Genomic DNA, 22,284 nt, shown 5'->3' with positions numbered 1-22,284 from the left:
TTTCTCTTGTAGTTTCTCAACTAACCAGTGTAACTTGGGGGCTGCCAAGGGTAAAACATAAATAATTAAGTGTGGCTCTGTTCCAATGAAACTTCATGAACACTGAAATTTGATTTTCATATAATTTTCATGTGTCATGAGCTATTCTTATTTTTCCCAACTATTTTAAAATGTAAGTAACCATTCTAAACTTATGAGCTATACAAAAATCAGCAGCAGGTTTTCTAACCCCTGTGCTAGCCCATTTGGACAGAGATAGATAGGAAAAGCTCAGGATACTACACAGGCTGGAATAGACTGAGTAGAAGGACAAGAAGAGAACAGTCTATGGCGGATGGGTGGACTCTCACAATACCTGAAAAGAGAATAAAAAGATACAATACAGAAAGAAAAAAAAGTGGAGTTTTGTTATTTTTCTTTTAAACTAGTTACAACATAACAGTGAAGTTCATATTGAATTAATTAAAGGCTAAGGAATTGAGAAAAAAATGATATATTAAAAAGTCATTAGTGATACTAGTTGGAGGGGAGAAAAGCCCAAACCTCTTCAGGTTAAAGTTTTACCACCATCTTCAGCACTGCTAAAACGTAATCTCCTTTGTGTCTGTTCCCCACTCTCAAGGAGAAACACAAATGAGCAGAGAAGCAGACAAAAGATTGGGAACAAAAGCAGACAAAGGGATTCTATCTCAGAATACCCAAGGATTGACTGTCCCATCTTGTCCTTCCCAGCCTTGTGCATAAAATCATAGATATCTTAAATTTAAAGGGACTCAGAGTCACAGGGCTGCTCCATTCATTAAAAATAACTGTAACTCTAAATAGTACACATGATCATCTTATAAAAATTCAAAAACAAAGAAATCAAGAGGAGGTACCAGGGTGGTTCAGTTGGTTAAGCATCTGCCTTCAGCTCAGGTCATGATCTTGGGGTCCTGGGATCTAGCCCTGAGTTTGGCTCCCTGCTCAGCGAGAAGTCTGCTTCTCCCTCTCCCTCCGCTCTTGCTTCCCACCCTGCTCATATTCTCTCTCACTCTTTGTCTCAAATAAATAAACAGGAGAAGGAAGAGGAGGAGAAGGAAGAGGCAAAGAAGGAGGAGGGGGTGGGGGAAGAGGAGGAAGAGGAAGAAGAGGAAGAAGAAACAGCCAAGAGAAAATAATAGTTAAGATACTTGTGGACAGTTCCTTCTAGAATGTTTTTCTTAACTGCACTGTGTTTGTGTGCTTTCTCTTCTAAATACAGAAATAATCAGCATTTTGTAAACAAAGAAATCTAAGATTTGGTAAACTTCCAATTGTGCCTAAATGAACTATAAAAACTTAGGCACTGGACATCTTATCTTTTGGGTCAATGCTCTTTCCTACCACCTTCCTAACAGAAATAAATAATATGCATCTTGAATAAGTGCCTTTTACATAGCAGGTGCTCAATAAGTTAATACATACTGAAATGAGTGATGCCAACAGTGCTGTCCCATTTCTTGTCAGTCCAGCTCTGTACAAGCTAGCCTTTCAGAGTTGTTCTTTATTATCAGAAACACCAAAGAGCATAGCTTTCAACAGGCTGCCAAATCCCAAAGACCACATGGATACAAGGACAGCCTCCTTTAATAACTAGCATGTAGCTTAAGAATTTCTGCTACTGAAAAGTGCTTTGCTTTGGAATGTTTCCTCTTGGCTTTATTTTTTAAATGAACCATTATTCTCCTCCTTTATGGATTTGTTCACGAGGGATGCATTTTTGGATTCTTCCCATGTCCTAAGGGGGAGCATTAGAAGGACCAGTAAGTATCAAGACATTTACTAAGGTTTGCCTTAATTTTCAACTGAGTAAGATCAGACTCAACCATGACTAAAGCAATTTCTGATGGGCCTGTTCATGTCCAGAGTCACGGTGCATTAATGACACAACAAGGAAAGGATAATCTAGGTTTTGCCAACATTCTCTGCTTCATTAACTGTCTGGCTAGGGCCAGGTAGAAGGATCCTGTGAGATATTCCAACTATTTTGGAAGAAAACCTTGTATCTGGGCAGCAAGCTAAGCAGGTTAAGTGGCAGTTCTAGTGAGAAGGGAAGTAGAGTTCTTAAAAAAGCAAAATGTCAAGGTTATCTCTCAAAAGTATAAGAAAACCTGATTAGCTAGCCAGACTGAGAAGCTTGCTTAAAATGTAAAACTGCCACTTGTCTGGTGACTTAAGGGAACGTGTTTAAATGATCCAGTTCTGAGGGCTGAAGATGGAGCTAGCACCTTCCTCCATCAGATTCCACTGGGGCTGACCCTAGGTCCAGGGCACACCTGAAGACATGCTCTGAAACGAGGTGCAAGGCTTCCATGAAGTGCTAGCTTATGCAATAAGTGAAACACACATTCTGGGGGAACTGAGCTGTGTAATCAGGTATTAGAAAATATTCGAATGCTATGTCTGCTGTTTTTATCATGATGGCCCCATCTCCTACATAGCAATGCATAACAGGGTTCTCCAGGAACTTACAAGATCCACCACAGAATTAATATTTGTGCCAAGGTCTGATGCTTTCAATATACATTGGGAATCTCTATGGCAAAAAAAAAAAAAAAAAAAAAAAAAAAAAAAAACCTGTTTCAGCAAATACAATGAATACCTGTCGACTGAGTCATGTAGGTGCCCCTGAAAGTTGGGAGTTTCAGTGAGAACACGGGGTAACCCTAGCCTGTCACCCTTTGAATAATGGCATCCAGTTTTCCTTTGATTGTCCCTCTCCTGTTATATGTGGTCCTACCAAGAATGTCCTTTGAGAAACCAGAGAACCTTCTATTGCCTCACCAGAGAATTGGGTGCATTACTTAAGAGAGGCCATTACAAGTCTCTTTAACTAGGAATGTTAACCTTCAGTAGAATGCCAAGAGGATAAATGTGGTCAGAGCTGAGATATTCCAAAGGCAGTACTTCAAAGGGGCTACCTATGAGTTCCCTGGTTACGTTCCACCTCTAATTTTATTTATGATTCAACAAATATTTATGAGTTCCTCCTACTATGTACAAAGCACTGTTCTAGATGCTAAGGATATAGCAGTACAGAAGCAGATGGAAATCTCTGACTTCAGGAGTCAACATTTCAGTGAGAAGAAAACAACAATAAGCAAGTCAAATATACAGTATATTAAACAATGATACATGCTATGGAAAAAGTTAACCAATGCTATTGGGTAGGTAGCACAAGGGCGGGCAGTTACAATCTCCGAGCAGGACCTCGCTGAGGAGGGCAAGGAGGGAAGACAGATCAGGACTAAGGACAGAAGGGCTGGGCCCTGGGGCACAGCAAGAGCTAAAGAATTCAGAACTAAAAAGGAGCAGCCAGGAAGAGGAAAAGGAGGACAAGCAGGAGAATGTGGTATCCTGGAAGCCAGATGAAGAAAGCATTTCAAGGAAGAGGGAGTGAGAAACTGTGAAATCCTACAGAATGATCAGAGAAGGGAAGTCTGAAACTGATTTAGCAACACCAACATGACACTTTTCAGTGGAGGAGTGGGTATAAAAAGCCCAAGTGGAGTAGGTTCAAGAGAGGATTTGGGAACAGCAACACAGACAACTATTTGAGAGATTCTGCTGAGAAGACCACATAGAAATGGGGTGGGATCTAGAATGGGATGCAAGACAGAGAAAGGTTTTTATTATTTTTGTTTTTCATTTGTAAAGGATCACAGAAATTACAACATGTGCTGATGGGATAGTTTCAGCAGAGACTGAAAAGTTTATAATGTAGGATAGAGGGAGGAAAATTGTTGGAGCCAAGTCCTCATAGACGCAATCAGGAATCAGCTGTAGTGCCCCAGGGCAGGGAACGTCTTTAGGTACAAGCACAGGACTGTTCCTCTAGCACACATGGAAGAAATATAGAAACACAGGCACGTGTGTGGTAGCTTCTGGAAGTTCTCCTAATTGTATCAACTTCCTCAGTGAAATAAGAAGCAAGATCTGAGATGATCTAGAAGAGTAAGAGTGAATGCTGTAGGAATATGTAGCAGGACACCAAACACATAAAGGCCCTTGAAGTTGCTTTCCAACATCTGATGGTTCAACTCTACTTTCAAATCTATGATTGACCCAGAAGACTTCCAATAAACTCCATTCTTTTTTGTATTAGCCACAGCTGACTTCTTTTGATTACAATCAATAACCTAATATACCAATTCTTTCCTGAGGCCTAGAGTTATGCCATGTTCTCACTAAAAGTCCAATTTTTAGGGGCACCTGGGTGGCTCAGTCAATTAAGCAACTAACTCTTGATTTCAGCTCAGGTCATGATATTAGGGTCATGAGGTCTAGCCCTGTATAGGGCTCTGTGGTTAGTGAGGACTCTGCTTGAGATTCTCTCTCTCCCTCCTTCTTCCCTCTATCCCTCCCCTCACCCCCACACACATTCTCTCTCTCTCTAAATAAAATCTTTATTTTTTAAAAAGATTTTATTTATTTATCCATGAGAGACACAGTGAGAGAGACAGAGACATAGGCAGAGGGAGAAGCAGGCTCCCTGCAGGAAGCCCGATATGGGACTCAATCCCAGGACCCCAGGATCACGCCCTGGGCCAAAGGCAGACGCTCAACTGCTGAGCCACCCAGGCATCCCAAAATCTTTATTTTTTAAAAAAAAGATTTTATTTATTCATTTATTTGAGAGAGAGGGAGAGAAAGAGAGAGAGATTGAGAGAGAGAGGAGAAAGAACAGAGGAGAAGGATAAGCAGACTTCATGCTGAGTGCAGAGCTTGACATGGGGCTCAATCTCAAGCCCCTGAGATCATGACCTGAGCTGAAATCAAGAGTTCAATGCTTGGGACACCTGAGCATCTGCCTTTGGCTCAGGGTGTGATCCCGGAGTCCTGTGATTGAGTCCCACATCGGGCTTCCTGCATGGAGCCTGCTTCTCCCTCTGCCTGTGTCTCTACCTCTCTCTGTGTGTCTCTCATGAATAAATAAATAAAATCTTAAAAAAAAAAAAAGAGTCCAATGCTTAAACAACTGAGTCACCAAGGTGCCCCAAATAAATTCTTAAAAAAAAAAAAAAAAAGGCATGACTTTCAAAAAATAGTGATCCATTGTACCAAATCCTGCTACCCCTAGATGCATAGGAAGACCAGCTTCCAATATACCAAAAAGCCCAACGATTTGAGTTCCTTTCCCATCAACTGCACAGAACCAAGAAATAGTGATTTACATTTACAATACTAAATTAGAAACACTAAAGCAGTATGCTAAACTACTTAAAGAAAAACATGTCTACTCATGTGAGAAAGCAGAAAGATACCAAAATTCAAATTGTCTGACAATTTCTTCAACCCCTCTTCTGAGTTAAGCTGCACGAGTATCTACCAGGACAGAATGAAGATGAATACACATACAGCTGTCCTCAAAGTGCAGATTAATCCTTCAATACAGGTTTCCGTAACTCAGGGAGGGAAATACATGTCAAGAGTACACTACAGGGTAACCCGGAGCCAGAGGCAAGGGGAGAACTGTTTTACAGTGGATAGTAATGTTTAGTCTGGGAATGGCATCCAAGAAGGCAGTCAACTGAGGAACAATGAAGGACAGTCAGACTCTTTCATAAAGAGAAACATTTTGACGATCACAAAGATGAGTGGAAATTTCCAGGCCACATAGACTAAGATGAATCTTCATGATAGAACGTGTCATTCCCCTCCAGGAAATTAACAGTTATTAAGCTGCAGTAGAGACTGCTGCTTGTGAGATGAAATCAGCTTGCAGCATTAAGAAGCAGGAGGGTGAAGGTGAGTAGTTGCTAACCTTCCACAGAAATCAGCCCCACATAGCTTCTTTCAAACAGGTGTACTGCTCTATGGGGCATTTGACTCATGAAGAGCCCTTAACACTCACAGGGCAGTGTGAAGCTTAGTATAAGGTATGACCTGAAAGCAGGTATTAATGGACTCTTTTGTCCAGATGATCCTGTGCTGGCACATCCCTTGCTAGGAAGGGTGAGAGCAATGGTCAGCCCTTTGGGCCAAATGAACACAAACTGCCAAGAAAACAAGACCAAAGTAAAAATAAACACATGCACATATAAAAATCCAAGTGGATAAGAGCTATGTGTACTGTGTGTTCAGCATCAAGCCCTAATGGTTTTGCTCACCAATAATGGAACTATGAAGAAAGTCCCATTCCCTGAGTAAGAATGACTTGTTCTGGTTTAATTGCTTCAATTCTCCTATCTTCCCTCACTTCCTAAGGCATGGCTCCATGATCCTCCTTCCTCCAGCCTCCTTAATCCTCCTTCCTCCTTCCTCCACCCCCTAATTCTTCAAACAATTATGGAGGGTGTACTATATGCTGGACACTCTTCGAAGAGCTCCATGTGGATTAATTCATTTAATCCTCATGATGGCAGGTGCTATTGCTGTCTCTAGGTTTCCCAGAAAGGAGAGAAAAATAGGTGGAGGCTTTTATATTTTACTTCTATATACTTAACAAGGGGGTTCTCATGGGGGGAATGAGGCAGAGAAGCTGGCCTGGTTCAAACACCAGCACTCGGCTCCATCTCTTGGGACCATCCCCTGAGCAGCTAAGCACTGCTGTTTGGAATGTCCAGCTCCTACCTCTCATTAGTCAAAGGTTTCTCCTCCGAGTTTTTAAAAATATCCCCCTTTCTTCCAGGTTGTGCATGTGTAGATGCCACTTTGTGTCACGCCTCCCCGGGGTGGGAGGCAAGAGGCAGGAGGCACCTGGGACAGGCATGAGGTGACAAGTCACCAGGCTACACCTGCATGAAGCAAGGTGCAGGCCACACAACTGGTTCCTCGCAGTGCTGGCTGAAATACAACATGCCAAGAGAATCTCATGTGCTAACTTAAAAGTTTCTGATAGTATTGTTTGCTCTCCGTTTTCACATGAGGAAACTCAGGCATTAGAGAAATAATTCATGTAAGATGACAGAGGGAAAAGACCAAGACCAGGCAGTCTGGCCCAGAAATGGTCTTTTAAAACATCACTGTGCTCTGAATGATGAACTGAGACTACCTAGAAGTTGGCCAGCTGCCTCACTGCAGCTGCCGGGTTTGAGCCACAATAGTTGTGAAGAACTGGTTAGGAAACCGGTAAGTAAAAGAAGGTAAGTATTGCAGATAATGCTCACCATTCAATGCAGAGGATGCAACAAGGGAGGGCTTCAGGGCCCCCACACAACATGAGTGAATCAATCACTGCTGTGCTGCCAAGAGAGAATTTAACGAAATCAACCCTGGGGCTAATGCCTGAGAACTATGGCTCATCGGAGCAGAAAGAAGTGAAATGGGGACTAAAAAGGTGTGAGAATAGATAAAGGAAACTAAGAGCTGGCTTTTTTGAAAAGATAAACAAAAGAGATGAAAACTTTAGCTAGACTCACCAAAAAGAAAAAGAAAAGATGATTCAAATTTGGAAATGAAAGAGGCTAAAGAGGAAAGGAAAGAAAGGAAAAAGAAAAGAAAGAGAGAAAGAAAACGTGGCTGTGCCAAAAGTTGGCAAAGAAGAAATGAAGTCATGTTCATGCCAGTTAATGCCCTCGCTTTTATAACACCCTACAATAAATGGGGGCAGCCACTGAGCAAGGAAAAGATAGCATTCTTCTCTCTTTGCTCTTCCTAGAACTTGAGAGGGAACCCAATGGCTGACTGTGGGTTCAGAAGAGGAAGAGGTACATCAGAGAACAGGAAAGTCACTGAAAACACTGAACCAACAGAAGTGGAACAACACCGTGCAAACAGAAGACCCAAATCAAAGGCGCTCCAAGGCGGCTGAGCATTAACAGCTGGAAGCCAAGTATTTCCCCTTGGAGAATGGGTGTTTCTTAGGATGTGAATGACTTAGTTCTTTGAATTCAGAAATTTTGTTGATTTTTTTTTAGAGCAAAAATTTGAACTGGTATCTTTCCTTCTCCTAATCCTACAGGCTGAAAGCTCACAAAACAGAACAGAGAAATTCTTTTTTTTTTTTTAAGATCTTATTTATTCAAGAGAGACACACAGAGAGAGGCAGAGACATAGGCAGAGGAAGAAGCAGGCTCCCTATGGGGAACCTGACGTGGGACTCGATCCCAGAACCCCGGGATCACGCCCAGAGCCAAAGGCAGACACTCAACTGCTGAGCCACCCAGGTGTCCCAAGAAATTCTTAAGTTGAAAGTAAGTGAAGATCTGGCAGCAAGGCTAAATAACAATTGCGTTTTGATTTTTCTCTACGTTTCCATTAATTTAAAGTGCTAAGTTGCCTGTTTTCTTTAAAATATGTAGTTGTCCTCTTTGCAGGGTCCCTTTAAATAGATTTTCCTTTGACTGTGCCAAAAATAGCTAGAGAAGGTCCTTTGAGAATCCCATTCTTAGTCTTAAAAAAATACAGTCTCCTCCCCAGCCCATACACATAAATGGGCCTGGCAACACTTCTTCCTACTTCTTCCAGGGACCTCTAATTTATCAGAAATAATAAATATTTCAGGGGAAAAAACCACAGTTCATCAGAGAAATAATTCTGCCAAGCCCATTTCTGCTTGTTCATTAATTATGCGATCACTCAATATACAGCCCCTCTTTTGGGACTGGCAGATAGGCAGGCCAGGTGCTGAAAATCCAAATGCCCACTCCATGGCCAGGCAGGTAGGGAGCATAAAAGAGGTGGGCCAGACACAAGGGACAAAAGGGACAGCTAGGATTTGGTACACTCAAAGAGGCATGCCCAGGGGGTTAGGGTGTGGCCTCTACTGAGTAGCAGCCAACTGTGAGCAAGGAGATCTACATTTTTTCAAGGAAAATCACCCTCGTTAAAAATGCTGGAAAGCTGTCCAAATTCTAAAACCGGCAACATGTGGAACAACAGCAAACAGAATGCGTGTATGTGTTATTCTGGCTGGAGGCCCTTGTTTGCAACCTCTAAAGTAAGAAACAAAAGATAAAGGAAAACAGACTGCCTGTCTCTCCCCTGGGAGTTTACAACCTAATAGGAGTAAGAAGATAGACATTTGGTGAATTGTCTGTCTCACAAGGTGCAATGTGATATCTGCTAAAAGGAAGAAATAAGCAAAGGCTTTGGGAGTTGAGGAAAGCGAGAGGGAACTTGAGGCAGAAAGGATTCTTGTAGTGAATGACATCTGAGCTGGGGCTAAAGAATGAGGTAGACTTTGGCAGGCAGAGACTGGGACAGACCATTCCAGAAACATGAACTGCAAAAGGTAAAAAGAGGGAGTCGGAGAAAGAATGTTTGAGAAGTGGTCAAGAGACTTCATGATCCTACTTGATAAATATGCATGAGTGTTTACATGTGCCACGCAGTAGGGATGCAGATGTGATCGTGAGGGGACATAAGATGAGGCAGCTAAGTGAGAGAGGGCCCAATCCAGATGAGGCATTGGAGGCCATACCCTGAGTTTTATCTTTAGAGCAATGGAAAAGCTTCCTTTGAATTTTTTTTAAGCAATTTTTTTTTTTAATCACATGTTGAGATCTGCAGCATTCCAAGTTCCCCGGCTGCAGAGCATGCGTTCTGTGGCCTGGAAGGGAGCCAGAGCAAGCTGGGAGGAGGCCTTTGCAAGCAGTCTGGGAAAGAGCTGATGCCAGCTTGAACTAGGGAGGTGGGTAGATTTAAGAAGTAGAAAAGGGTTAAAATCACCAGTATGATCAGTTCAGGGTAGGATTTGGTGAAGTAGAAGCCAAATGGGACTAGAGAACGTAGTCAACATGGCTCCATGGGGGTACTGGAGCATATCACCAGTGGCCCAGCAGCCAAGCAATTCTGCACCAGCAGCAGCGAGTGTCCAGTGGTTACTAGAGAAGAGTAAGGTTCAAGAGCCAGGGTGTATGGCCGAGGGAAGACTGCCAGAGAAGCTCACAGGGGCTTTCCATCTTAGAAAGTCTTCATCTCAAAGGCACTGTTTTCTTTTAAATGTGCTTTGTAAAATTCCACAGTTATTTTACTTGGACTAGTCTTGAGGGCAAGGAAGTAACTAGCTCTTCTCATGTTCAATAGCTCATAACTAAACTAAATCTTAGCCTTTAGACTTAGGATGGAAGAACAAGGAATACTAGAATACCTTTAAGATATATGTTAATGCCAAATATCCATGCCCACTTCCTTTTATTTTGACCCTTTCTTAAGAATTTCAGAGAATGCTAGTTAACCATCATAGTCCATCCTCTTTGTTGGAAGGCCTAGCAAGGACTTTCCTTATAACCATAGGCATTTGTACATGAACCCAATTTATGCTCCTTCTAGCTCATTAAGGAAGTATGAATACATCCTTCTTGATTGGTAGGAATGCCTAGAAGTACTCATACTCCAGTCACAGGAAGGTGAAAACAGCCAAGCCACTAGAGGTCAACTCCTGATAACTTGTGACAATGGAGTCTATGTATTTTGATAAGGTCTCACTTATATGCCAAGTATTTGCCCCATAATATTTTTTTATTTCTGCAATCTACAAAATTTTGTCATTTTTTACAAAGCCACAAATAACAGATCATCCAAATAAACATCAGACAAATGTGTAATAAAAAGAACAATAGGAATCAGCAAGTGGCAATGAAACTAAAGTTGATTTTGCCCTCCTCATTTCTCTCTCTCACCTTCCACCCCACAAATCTTACAATTTTAGTGTATGCGTGTCTATATGGAAGATGTATTCCTCCTGCCTCTCAAATTAGCCTATTTCTCATGTCTTAATCAAGTTAGCACACCATGTGAAGATCATTCAATAGAATTAATGCTCTCTGTTGAATCTTACTTTGTCAAGACGATTTGCAGTAAACACTAGGCACTTCTTACTCAGAGCTCTGCTTTTATACTGATTTCAGGCCTCCCACCAGTGGCCAAGGGAAGTCCAGTTCAGTGTAAAAAATCATGGTGGCCCCATTCCCCTTGTTGGAGATTGCTTCAAACCAGTAAGATGTGATGGGAAGTCTGCTGGAGAACTTCTGGGAAAAATACCATCATAGCTCTCAAAAAAGAGAAGCAAATAAATAATGCTTTTTCTGCCTCTGGACAACCACAAATGTGCAAGGATGCAATGTAACATCTTATGACCCTAGCTAGCCAGCACAATGACACTGGCTGGGAGCAACACCATAGAAATAACCTGAGTACTTCATGAGCCAAGAAATCAACAACCCTCAGGGCTGATTCTGTTGTAATGAGAAACAGATTCCTTTATTGTTTAAGCCATTTTGAATTGGATTTTCTGTTTCTTAAAGTCCAGAGCATCCTACATGATACAGTACCTCTTTGTAGAAGAAAAGGGCTGTACCCTTTTGACAACATCCTAGCAACAAAGGAATAGTTGCTTCAAAAAAGAGAAGACTAAGATTGATTTCTCAGTAAGTGTTTTGGGAAAACCAGCTGTGAAAAGGTATTTTTAATAGCCATTCCTAAAGTATGGAGAGTCCTTTGAAATCCTCCCAATGCAGCATAAACATTGTAATAAAATGACGATGAGCCACTATGAATGGTATGCGTGGGGATATGCAACATACTTGGAGTCATCATAATATGTAAACATTAGGAAACTACCATGAAATTTGTCTTTATTATTCATCTACTCTTATCTCCTTCTACAATTATAATACTGGGATTTTTTCCCTCTCCTCCACCCCTTTTACCTTATGAAAACACACAATTAGATAATTACAAGGGAACTCAGAAAACTGAGGCTCAAAGAGGTTGACTAATTTCCACAAGATCTCAGAGCTAACTGGGGACCATTATCTTTATTATTAAAAATGCTTTATGCATGATTTTAAACCAAACCATTTGCTAAACACTCAATTTAATGTAGTGTTAAACTGTAAAGATATGAGAAATCAAAACTGGGTGTTTTCCTGTAATTTGAGTATGAAATCTCCTTTTTTTAATTCACTGCTTTGAGCTTCCTTGTCCTATTTCTAATACCTTCCTAAATCCCAATCCTTTCCATTCATTACCATTTCTCTCCCCTAGAAAATCCCTGCATAGGGCCCATTCTCCAGGCCAGTGGTTCTCAAAAGACTATTCAGATCATGGCTACCTGGGAAATAAACCAGACATGCAGATTCCCAAGGAGAGTCCAATTTAGTAGGGCAGAGGTGAGGTCCCCAATGTGAACTGTAAACAAACACCCTAAGTGAGTCTAACTATACTCTGAGGCACATGACTCCAGATTGTATACTAGATTCCAGGATCCAAATAGAAAACATCTAATTATCATAGTAGATTTAAGCTGGAACAACAAAAATATATGCATAGTTGCCTGTAATTTTTATGTTCCCTCTGAGATCTGAAACAAACCCAAGAGCTCTGTGATTTGGATGCACCCTGGTAATCATTTGCTTGGAGGCTTTGAGATTTTATCCTTTCCCTCTAAGACTTTTTTTCTCTCTGAATGCATTTCTACTTGGGATTAAATATAAAATGCTTAACTCTCTCTCCACAGCTAAAAGAAATCAATTTTGGAAAGTGTTTAAAGAGCACTTTAAAGAATGCACAATACAAAATATCTTCCCTTTGAACCAGAGGAATGAGAGATACACAGGGCAAGCACGGTAGGTAATGAGAGAAGTGAACACGGGTTTTCCAGCAGATCTAGCCCTGAAACCAAAACTTAGAAAGGAAGTTGACCATTAAGTAAGTGGACCAGAGGAACAATAGATCAGGTGTATCAGAGGGTAAGTCTGAAACTGAGAAAACTACAATCAAACAAACCCCTTACCCCAAGTTAACTTTCCCTTCCTGGTCAATTTTAAAATAGGCCAGTGCTGTAAATGAGAATATACCATTTAGGTGGAATCTTAGAATTCCTCTGAGTGCCTAAGCATTTTTTCAGAACTAAATAAATACTCTTTACTGGATTAAGTAATGCTCATTTATCCCCATCTCCTCCAAGACACTTTTAATCCTGATCTTCTGAGACCAAGAACACAGCCTACTGTGAACTTAAGTATGTGTGTTATAATATCAGCTCCGACCAACTCACACTACAGTCTCTATGTAGATTTCTTAAGGATTACATAAACAACCTCATAGAGCCAAAGAACGAAAGAAAATCATTGTGACGTATCAAAGACAAGACATAACGCTCCATAAATGCTATACAATAAGTAATCCAGCAACAAAGTTGGTTTAAATTTGTTAGAAGGCAAAAAGCCAAGGTCACAGATGTCACTTGCATACTCCAGTTGTACTCCTGGTTAGGTTAGGGATAAAGATGAACTGAATTTAATCAGGTTTAGAACACAAAGGTAGAGAAGAGAGAAAGTAAACTATCCCCCAGGAGATAAATAGGCTCTATTGTTTAAGATGTACCTTAATAGTTTTCAATGTTTGTTTGTTTTTTTAATCTTCTTTCTCCTCTTTTAAGATTTCTAACAATTCTCAGAGCACTTTAAAAATGGGTTGAGGCAGTACTGAGTCTGCTGGATCTACTCTTGGTCATGTTCAGTCCAGTTAAACTCTCATCACAGCTTCACAGCTTGAAAAGCCCACTGCTCTCAGCTGGTTCCTAAGCCTTCTCTTCCAGCTGCTCCCAGGTGGCTCAAAACCTAGTGGCCATAATACAGCAGCCATGAGCATCCCCACACATACTTGGCTGGAATATGTACCCAAAACTTCCTCTGTTTTGGTAAAGACCCTTCAAGTGTGTAAAGTTTTGTTAACTAAGATCTAAGCCAGCTTTTCTATTGAACAAATGCCTAACTGAGTTGTGTAGAATAGGCACCAAATCGTCATCTCAGAGCATCCGGAGTTACTTTTTAGACCCAGTTCTCATTATTTTAAACACCCTTCATCAGGATTCTTTGACATTTTTGGGGGCATTCTCCTTGTAAGCTTGCATGTTCTCTGCTATGCTTAATTGTTTCTGAACATGCAGTCCCGATACCATGCAGCAAAAAAAACACTTGACCAATAACAAAGCAATCCTTGACTCTGCCTAATTGCTTCTGATCAACATGTTAAACACTCTTGCTTCTTCACAATTAAGATCTATAGAAATCTTTATGGTACACATATACTCTCTCTCCACAAGGTAGTATCAACATGCTTGGTAGAAATATGAAAACAAACCATTGTAATCTTCCTCAGCTGACTATCAACCTACCCCAAAGAAATGACTTAATAGCATGAGAAAAGTGTGGGTAAGGGCCAAATGTTTAACATACCAATCAATTCAGTAGAACGTATGGCTTTTTTACTCCAATCTCCAATCAAGAAGATTCATCAAAGTCAGTGGAAGGTTAGAACATATGCCTATGTAGTCACTGACACAGCAAGGGAAGTCAGAAAGACCATTACCAAAAGGGTCCAGCAATAGTAAATACACAAAAATTCAAAACCATTCCAAGAGTAAATATTCTTAGCAGGACAATCAGGCCCCATGCTGAATGCTTTGATTATCTCAGAGGGTAAGTAGGAATTTGTCAAAGATAATTTCTTTATTCCCTTGGCTTTAATACATTTAACTTTTAAAAGTACTGACACTGTAGATAAAAGGGAGCCTACTATGCATATCGGACTGATGAAGAAATTAAGGAATTAAGGGGTCCATGACTTGTCCAGGGCTCATTAAGTAGCTTGGTACGAACAGAATCAATTCCAGAACCTAGGCCTCTTTACTCCAAATCCCAGGTCTGAAAACCCACAACATATTCCTATTTGTCTCTGATCCCCACAAGAATATAGAACTCCTGAAAACTCTGTCTAGTGACCTGGTTATCATGACATTTTGGTTACCACAAAAGTAAAAGCCCTCTGAACTCTCTGTCTGGTGACCTGGTATCATGGGTGCTTTCCCAGCCTCCTCTGTAAGGACCATGTGGCATTTGCTGCTGTTATCCACTGCAGTTAACATTTCACACATTTCTTTCCTAAGCCTCCAGCATTCCTGATGCAATAGTGGGAGATGGAAACCTGAGCAGAACTGTGAGACCAGCTTTAGCGCTAAGACATGATCTTTCTAGGGGTGAGAAGACGGCAGCATTCAACCTCAAACCTACTTTGCCAAGTGGTTCATAAGCAGCTGTAACATCTGCCTATTTTTCTCTGGAAGCCGATGAACAAGGCTGTGGATTTCAGAGACCCGAGATTCCTGGTTTTCCAGCTCTGCAAAGGAAGGAAGGAGGTAGTATTTGATCAGTGTCACAGCCAAATTAGATTACAAAACAAAATCAAAGGAAACTAAACGTTGGGCACTAACAGACTGAAGATTTCTTAAAGGTTTAAGATCCTGCCCTATGGACTCCTGGCTAGATCTAAAAGCCTTTTTTTAATGGTGCTTTCTGTAACAGTTCATTTAAAAAAATGACTGTCAAAGAATTCAAGCCAAAAGATGACGGGAAGAAATGGAGCCAGTCAACTGCACACTCAGAGCAGAAAGAAACTTGGGAGCAGCTGGCTTCCTAGAACGATGGCTTCATTTCAAGGAAGGAAGGAACTTTATGCACTTGTCTAATGATAAACAAATTGTACACGAACAACAGTACAAGGGTCTCAAATATCAAAACAACGTCTCAAGACAGCATCCAACAAATAAAGGCAATGTTCAGTTGTTCTCAAGTCATGTGTGACAAATCAATCAGCCCGGTAGAGGAAAGAAATGACTGATAAAATGTGTAAATCTTCCTGTTAACCTATCACCTTGATCAAACCCTATCATGGCTTGGTTGAATTTGGGTAAGCAGCTTCATTTCCCTGGGAGATATATTGATAGTGCTCACCACACCTATTTATAGGACTGAGGTGAGGTTTAATTAGAGATTGGTTGCTATGGGTTTGGAATTTCTCTGAGAAAGAAATCACAAACACAATCTTCACTACCAGCTTTCTCTCAAGTCTTTCTCCTCCCTCTTTTAAGGAGACAACTCTGAGAAGATAAGGCCACCAGAACATACTAAATTAGGCCAGGATAAATAAACTCTGAAGGCTTAAAGGAAGCAGAGGGAGCCACAGAGACTACTGACATAATAGCACTGTGGAGATTCATGCCAGATTTAAATCTGATCAAGAATCTTATTGCCTCTTACAGGAGGCCTGCCCCACATAGACAGATTCCAGTATACTTCGGGTAGTTTGCACCTAATCCCTATGTATTTTAATACCAGTAATATGATGCAAGGGACCTGGATGATATAGTTAAAGAATGATCATAAGCTGTAAATGGAAGCCATGATGGAAAAAGGACTGGGAAGTTATATAAACGGTGTCATATTCAAGGAAACACTTCCAATGCTCAATTTAGGTAATGTGCGAAGTCTGATTCATTCTGCAAAATGCTACTCAAGGGCTAGAAAAAAACCCAAGGAGTTAGAATTCCAATAATCCAAATTAGAAAGCCCAGATTGCTTTTCTCTCCTCTCCCCAACCCCAAAACACACTTTTCAAGTTTTTCTCATCTACTATAAATTCAATGTGGTAAAAGACCCTTGACAATCCCAGCTTGGTTTCATTTCTATTTTGTGTCCATCTCATGAGGTGTGTAAGTATTTACATGCAAAATACAAAGTATGTATTTGGGGCTACTGACTTCTTTGAAATAGAAAAATGCATTTCTTTCCCCCTTAAAACTCTGGCAAAAACAAAACCTACTTGCTGCTTTGATGAAACTTCTTTGAAACTGGTACATCATGAGTGGTCCTGGAAGCATTCTGGGATAAAAGGATATACACCAGTCAGCTTAATAAAAATAATCAGACTCTCTAAATAGCAGCATAGATGCTGCCCAAGTGTATACAGAGAAAGATCAAGGGACACAATAGCAACTCAACTTAGTCCAACTGAGTTTCCCTTTTGAAAGGGTCCTGAGATTTCCTGTGACATTTTCATGCTCCTTCTTCTTTAAGGGAATGGATACAACTACGTTTCCTAGTTACAACTAGGAAAGTGCTAATGTGAAAGTCTAGCACAGACCAAGAGATTTCCTTTTCAGTCAGTGACTCACTCATTGACAAGAGCATTTTAAGATGTGTCTGAGAAAAAGGCAACTAACTAAACATTTGTAATTACCTGTGCTTAAACTCTTGTCTTCCCAGAAGCTTGTTATTTCAATCAGTTCATCTGGAGATGAGATGAATCTCACTATGAGAGATTTCTGTGTTTGTATGGCAAATTCACTACTGAGTGTAGCTTCAGAATGCCAAAGGGCTAAAATCCCTAACATTAGGCATGATATAATCAAATTTTATCTAGTTTTTAAAAAATGTTTTATACTTCATGTTTATTAATCATTTATATCAGCATGCAAAAATTAAGTGCTAAATACAAACTCCTGTGATATGTTTTTTTTGTAAACTACAATGATAGTATATGGTATGAATGTTTAATCAATATGCTTAATGAGTATGTTTAACTGTAAACTTCAGCTTTTTTTCTGACAGTCCAAGTAATTACCTTCTCAACAGACTTTAAATTATGCTTGGCTCAGGTTTTATTTTACTCTCATCAGAACTCCTAATTCAACTCTTGATCATCACTTGCATTACATCTTACTCTTGACTTCAAGATCCTTCTATCAATTCTCTCAATAGCCAATAAAATCTGCATCACCAATTCCTTTTCTGGGCTTTTTTCCTCCGTTGTTTTCTGAGGCAAGGGAATCTTCACAAAACCTGAACAAATGCTTATGCAATTCATGAGTACAGTTCTCCTCTTGGTTTGAGACTGGACCCTCACCTACCCTTCAAGTTCAAGTTAGTTTCAGTTACTTCAAGTAACTGACATGGAGCAGCTAGAATCATCCATTCCCCTAATAACCAAGGGAGGAACAGGGAAGTAGGAGTCATAGACATACATTGTTACAAGATAAAAAGTCTCTCCTCCAATAAAGTATCATTTTCCTATATAAGCAGAAGGAGTCCAAAGGAATTCCATTAAATTCTCATATTTAAGGACCAATATCAGCAATTTAGTCTATCTGTGCAATGCACAAAGCCATCAAAATACATAGAATATGTACGTAATCATGCATTTTCAACAGAATGAGATATGTGGTCCCTTGTTTTCTTACTAGACTATTCAGAGATTTCAGGAAATACCATATTTTAGGTTTTGTTAAAGGCTAATTATCATAGTAACTTCTCATAAAGAGCAAAGCCTTCTTGAGTCACTCGTGGCATCCCAGCACAACAGCAACACATCAAGGATGAATGACTTACAAATGGTTTGACCAGCTGAGCTAATTGCACCCACACATAAGCTGTTTCCACATCTCAAACACCCACCCAACAGCTCTCTGGAGCCTGGAAATAAAACTGCTTTCCTCCTGATTGCATGATAACAAGCTGGCACCCTGCCCTGCAAATGGAAAGTCCCTACCTTAGGTAGGTCTTCAAAGCACTGGTGATGGTCTTTATCTCCCATTCAGCACAGATATCGGTCTCTGTTTCAGAAGCTGTTTTGGGGTCTAAAAAGAAGAAACGGCAATGTGTAAAGAGGAGCAGAAAATACAACTAAAAACCATGTACAGTACATAAAAGCATTCAGCCTCTCTATTAACCAAAGAAATCCAAATCAAAACAAAAAACAACACCTATGTTTTTGCTGGTTCAGTTAGGAATACAGTTAAAAATTGAAGTATCTATTGCTGGCAAAAATGTAGTGAAACTGATCCTCTCATAAACTGCTGGAGGCAAAAGAGAGAAAATGCAAGTTTTGAAAAGCAATTTGGCAATATATATCAAGAGTCATAAAAATGTTTTTATATCCTTTGAAGCAGTAATTCCACTTTTCACAATCTAGCCTCAGAAAATAAGATAAAGCAAGACCAAAGTTACATATCCCAGAAATGTTCAATACACACTTATTCTTTGTAACAACAGAAAAAATTTTAAAAGGACATAACCTAAATGTCCAATGATGGCAGAATGATTAATTTTGGTGTGTCTCCCTGATGGAATATTATATTGCATTTACATGATAATTCTATGTAACAATAAGGAAAATGCCTGGATTATCATGCAATGTCAAGCAAAAAACCCAAATAAACCGCTATTTGAAAGTTTATGAGAAACTTGTATGAACAAAAGCTGAAAGGAAATACTCTAAAACTAGAATAGTGGTTGAGTTAGAGGGGGGAAAACTATTTTTTTTTTATATTTTCTAAACTATGATGTGATTCCATTACTTTCATATGTACTTTTTAAATTGCCTTAAGAAGTGCAATGAACACCACCATAATTACACCGGCTTCCTATCATTTCTTCTTTTGTCTCCTCTTGTGTGGACTAGTCAACATGTATTTTAAATGTACATGTATTATAAAGGGAGAGATCACTCTTCTAAGTTTTTCCTCCTGGGCTGCCCAGGTAGGTGAAAATAAGAGGCAGAGGTTCAGGAATATGAACTACTTCACAAATCAACACAACCCCATTTCACTACTGACGAGGTGATCAAAAGCGTGAAGTCTTTTTCAGCACGGTGAAGACAGAATCCAGCTTTCTCATGCACAAGACTAGTGATTTGCCTCCCAGCTCTCACTCCCATTTCTTTGTGCATAGCATCTCATGTTTTGTCAGGCTGCCCACCTTCTCCATACGTGCTGAGGGGAAGGCTGCATGCGTCCAAGGGGTGGGAAATGAGAGTCAGATCAATCAAAGCACAGCATCTCTCTGGCCCCATGGCTGGTTAAGGGATAACCCAAGACCTAAGCCAACTGGTTTAGAGGGAACTTCAGGACCTTTCTAGAAAATAGAGGAAAGGCTCTCCGCTATTTCCTTTTGGGTCTGTACCTGGAAGGATATCCAACTGCTCTGGGTGCCACCATGGAGAGCCTAAGAGAGATGTCTGACAGACAAAGCCAGAAATGAGGGAAGCAGAAAAAGAGCTGGTCTTGACATGGGCTGAGCCCTTGTATCTCTCCATTCCTTTTTATCATGTGAGCCAATAAATTCCTTTTTTCCCTAAGCCAGGTAAGGTCAGGTTTTCTGTTTTTTTTACAATCCAGACAGATCTAAATAATACAGCTGGTAAACAGAGGCTGCCACTGGACTCTTTCTGGACAATCTCAAAGAAAAAAGAAGTTCCTCCAGCAGAGTCAATAGCTTTTCAGCTGGAAAGGGAGAATGAGTCATATGTGGGCACAATATATTTTCTATTTATTGGGAAAGAACCCATTTCCATTCAAGTAGGAAGAGTCCAAATAATCATGAGTGGACTGAGGATTTAAGGTCTAATCCCAAGGTAAAGGCACAAATCCAGCTGGAATCTACTACTCTCAATATGTCTCCCGATACATATAATTTTTTTAAAGATTTTTATTTATTTATGAGACACAGAGAAAGACAGGCAGAGACATAGGAGAGGAAGAAGCAGACTCCCCATGGGGAACCCGATGCAGGACTAGATCTCAGAACCCCAGGATTACACCCTGAGCCAAAGGCAGATAGATGCTCAACCAATGAGCCACCCAGGTGTCCCCATATATATATTTTTAAAGATTTACTTATTTATTTTAAGGGGAGAGCGTCAGAGGGAGAGAGAAACTTAAGCACACTTTGCACTGAGCATGAAGCCCCACACAGGGCTCGATCTAACAACCCTGAGATCACAGTCAGAGCTGAAACCAAAAGTCGGACACTTAACTGGCTGTGGCACCCAGGCACCCCCCTCTTTGATATGTATTAGATGAGACAGAAAAGGCCCCGCCTCACAAAATGTTTGGCTCCTAAAGGCAGCACATGTAGGTGTTTGCAGGTGACCCTGGGCACTCATAAAATCTATCTTGTCACATGAAACAAACAATGAACAACTCAAAGAGTATGATTTTATTTCTAGGGTCATAGACTAGTAAACTCCATAGAGTTCTATCACAGCAAATTTCTGGAAAGTCAACTCAAGTAAGATTCTCCAAATGACCAAAACCTCTGTCACTTTAATTCTTTTCTTGCTTTGTCATCTCTCACTCCCTTAATGGTTTCTTCTTGCAGAAGAGTATGTACCAAAAAACTTTGCTTAGCACGACCTTTTCCCCCTCCCCATCCCCGAGACACATGGAGAGCTGCCATAGTGCTTGGTTCCTGGATGTGAGACAACTGTTACTGTACATTTTTCTGAGGAGCAAACCGACTTCTACCCAAGAAGAGTGAGCACAATGCTAAGCAAGCAGCAGTTGGCAGGTCTGGGAATTATGAACTGTCCCATGGACCACATTTAGCAAACTAATGATTAGCTTCCATTTATTCGGGCTCTGTAACCATAGGAATATTGTGTAACATTACAGAGAGGGGACTCAGATTACAGCTCGGCTAAAGGGCTTTTTATAGCACTGATGAGGCAAGGCTCAGAACTTGAGCACGTCCATTTTAATTCATTTAATATCCAAACTAAATTGAATACAGCCTCTCAAACCACCTCATTTTTAGAAAGTGCTGCCAATTTCCACACCTCTTACCGATGCTCCCCCTCACTTAGAGAAGCTCCCTGGTGGTGTCCAAATATGATGCAAAAACATAATTACAATTACCCTCTGAACTCGGTACATTTCTCCCCACCATATCACTTCACCATTGCAGTGCACAGTACAACTGACCGAAGCTAGAGGAGCAGGTAGCCTCTGGGTAGTGAGAAATGCATGTATTCCTTCATGAATCTATTCCCACATGAATTTGGAAAAATAGGAAACAGATGGGAGGCAGTGGTAACAAGCGGAAATAGTCTCAGAAATATCCCAATGTTTGGTCCCAAGATCCATCTAGTTCAATACTGTGTTGCTCATGAAAACACAAAGGACACTGCAGAGCAAATAATCAGGACTAGCCACCTACATACTCCTAAATTTCCTAAGAATACATTATAGTTGTATGTAAATTCATTTTTTCTCTTTAACTGAAAAAACAGTATGTGCACATGGCAAAAAAAGTATTCAAGCAAAACAAGTAGATAAACATTAAAAGGTAAACCTTTCCTGTGCTAGAGGCAACTATTAATAACCATTCCATGTATGTGTATGCTATGTCTAACAGTGTATGCAAACACAAGCATTTTTAAATATAAACACATAGAGCTTTTTAAAAATATAAACACAAGTACACAATACATGTCATTTTGTGCACTATTTTCATTTAACAGTATCTTAAAGTGTTCCATATAAGCACATAAATTTATCTACCTCATAGTAGTACTTCACTGTATCATAATATCCCCATTAATGGAAATTAGGTTAGGTTATTTCCTGGGTTTTGCTATGATAAACAATGATATAAACTATTGTTTCCTTGTATATGTCTTACCTATAGAAAAAAATCCCTCAAAATGAAATTTCCAGTTTGAAAAGTACATGCATTTTTAATTTGAAAGATATTCCTCAAC

General features: G+C 40.2%; 1 protein-coding gene across 8 annotated transcripts in view; it reads right to left on the bottom strand.

Annotated features, from left to right (window-relative positions):
• ARHGAP26 (Rho GTPase activating protein 26) overlaps nucleotides 1-22,284 on the bottom strand; it is a 416,966-nt gene that overhangs the window by 136,062 nt on the left and 258,620 nt on the right. For all 8 annotated transcript variants that reach the window (XR_012000004.1, XM_072749878.1, XM_072749874.1 and 5 more), the window contains 3 exons: nucleotides 18,295-18,382; nucleotides 16,570-16,628; nucleotides 14,982-15,087 (listed from right to left, as the gene is read on the bottom strand). Coding sequence is in view for 7 of the 8 variants with exons in the window: in XM_072749878.1 (XP_072605979.1) it covers nucleotides 14,982-15,087; nucleotides 16,570-16,628; nucleotides 18,295-18,382 (253 nt within the window). In the remaining variant the exon portion in view is untranslated. The remainder of the gene's footprint in view (nucleotides 1-14,981; nucleotides 15,088-16,569; nucleotides 16,629-18,294; nucleotides 18,383-22,284) is intronic.

Source organism: Vulpes vulpes, chromosome 2 (assembly GCF_048418805.1).
Source record: "Vulpes vulpes isolate BD-2025 chromosome 2, VulVul3, whole genome shotgun sequence".
In the NCBI taxonomy this organism is placed as follows: Eukaryota; Metazoa; Chordata; class Mammalia; order Carnivora; family Canidae; genus Vulpes; species Vulpes vulpes.
The sequence above is the reverse complement of the archived record's forward strand: the minus strand, read 5'-3'. Positions and strand labels throughout refer to the sequence as shown.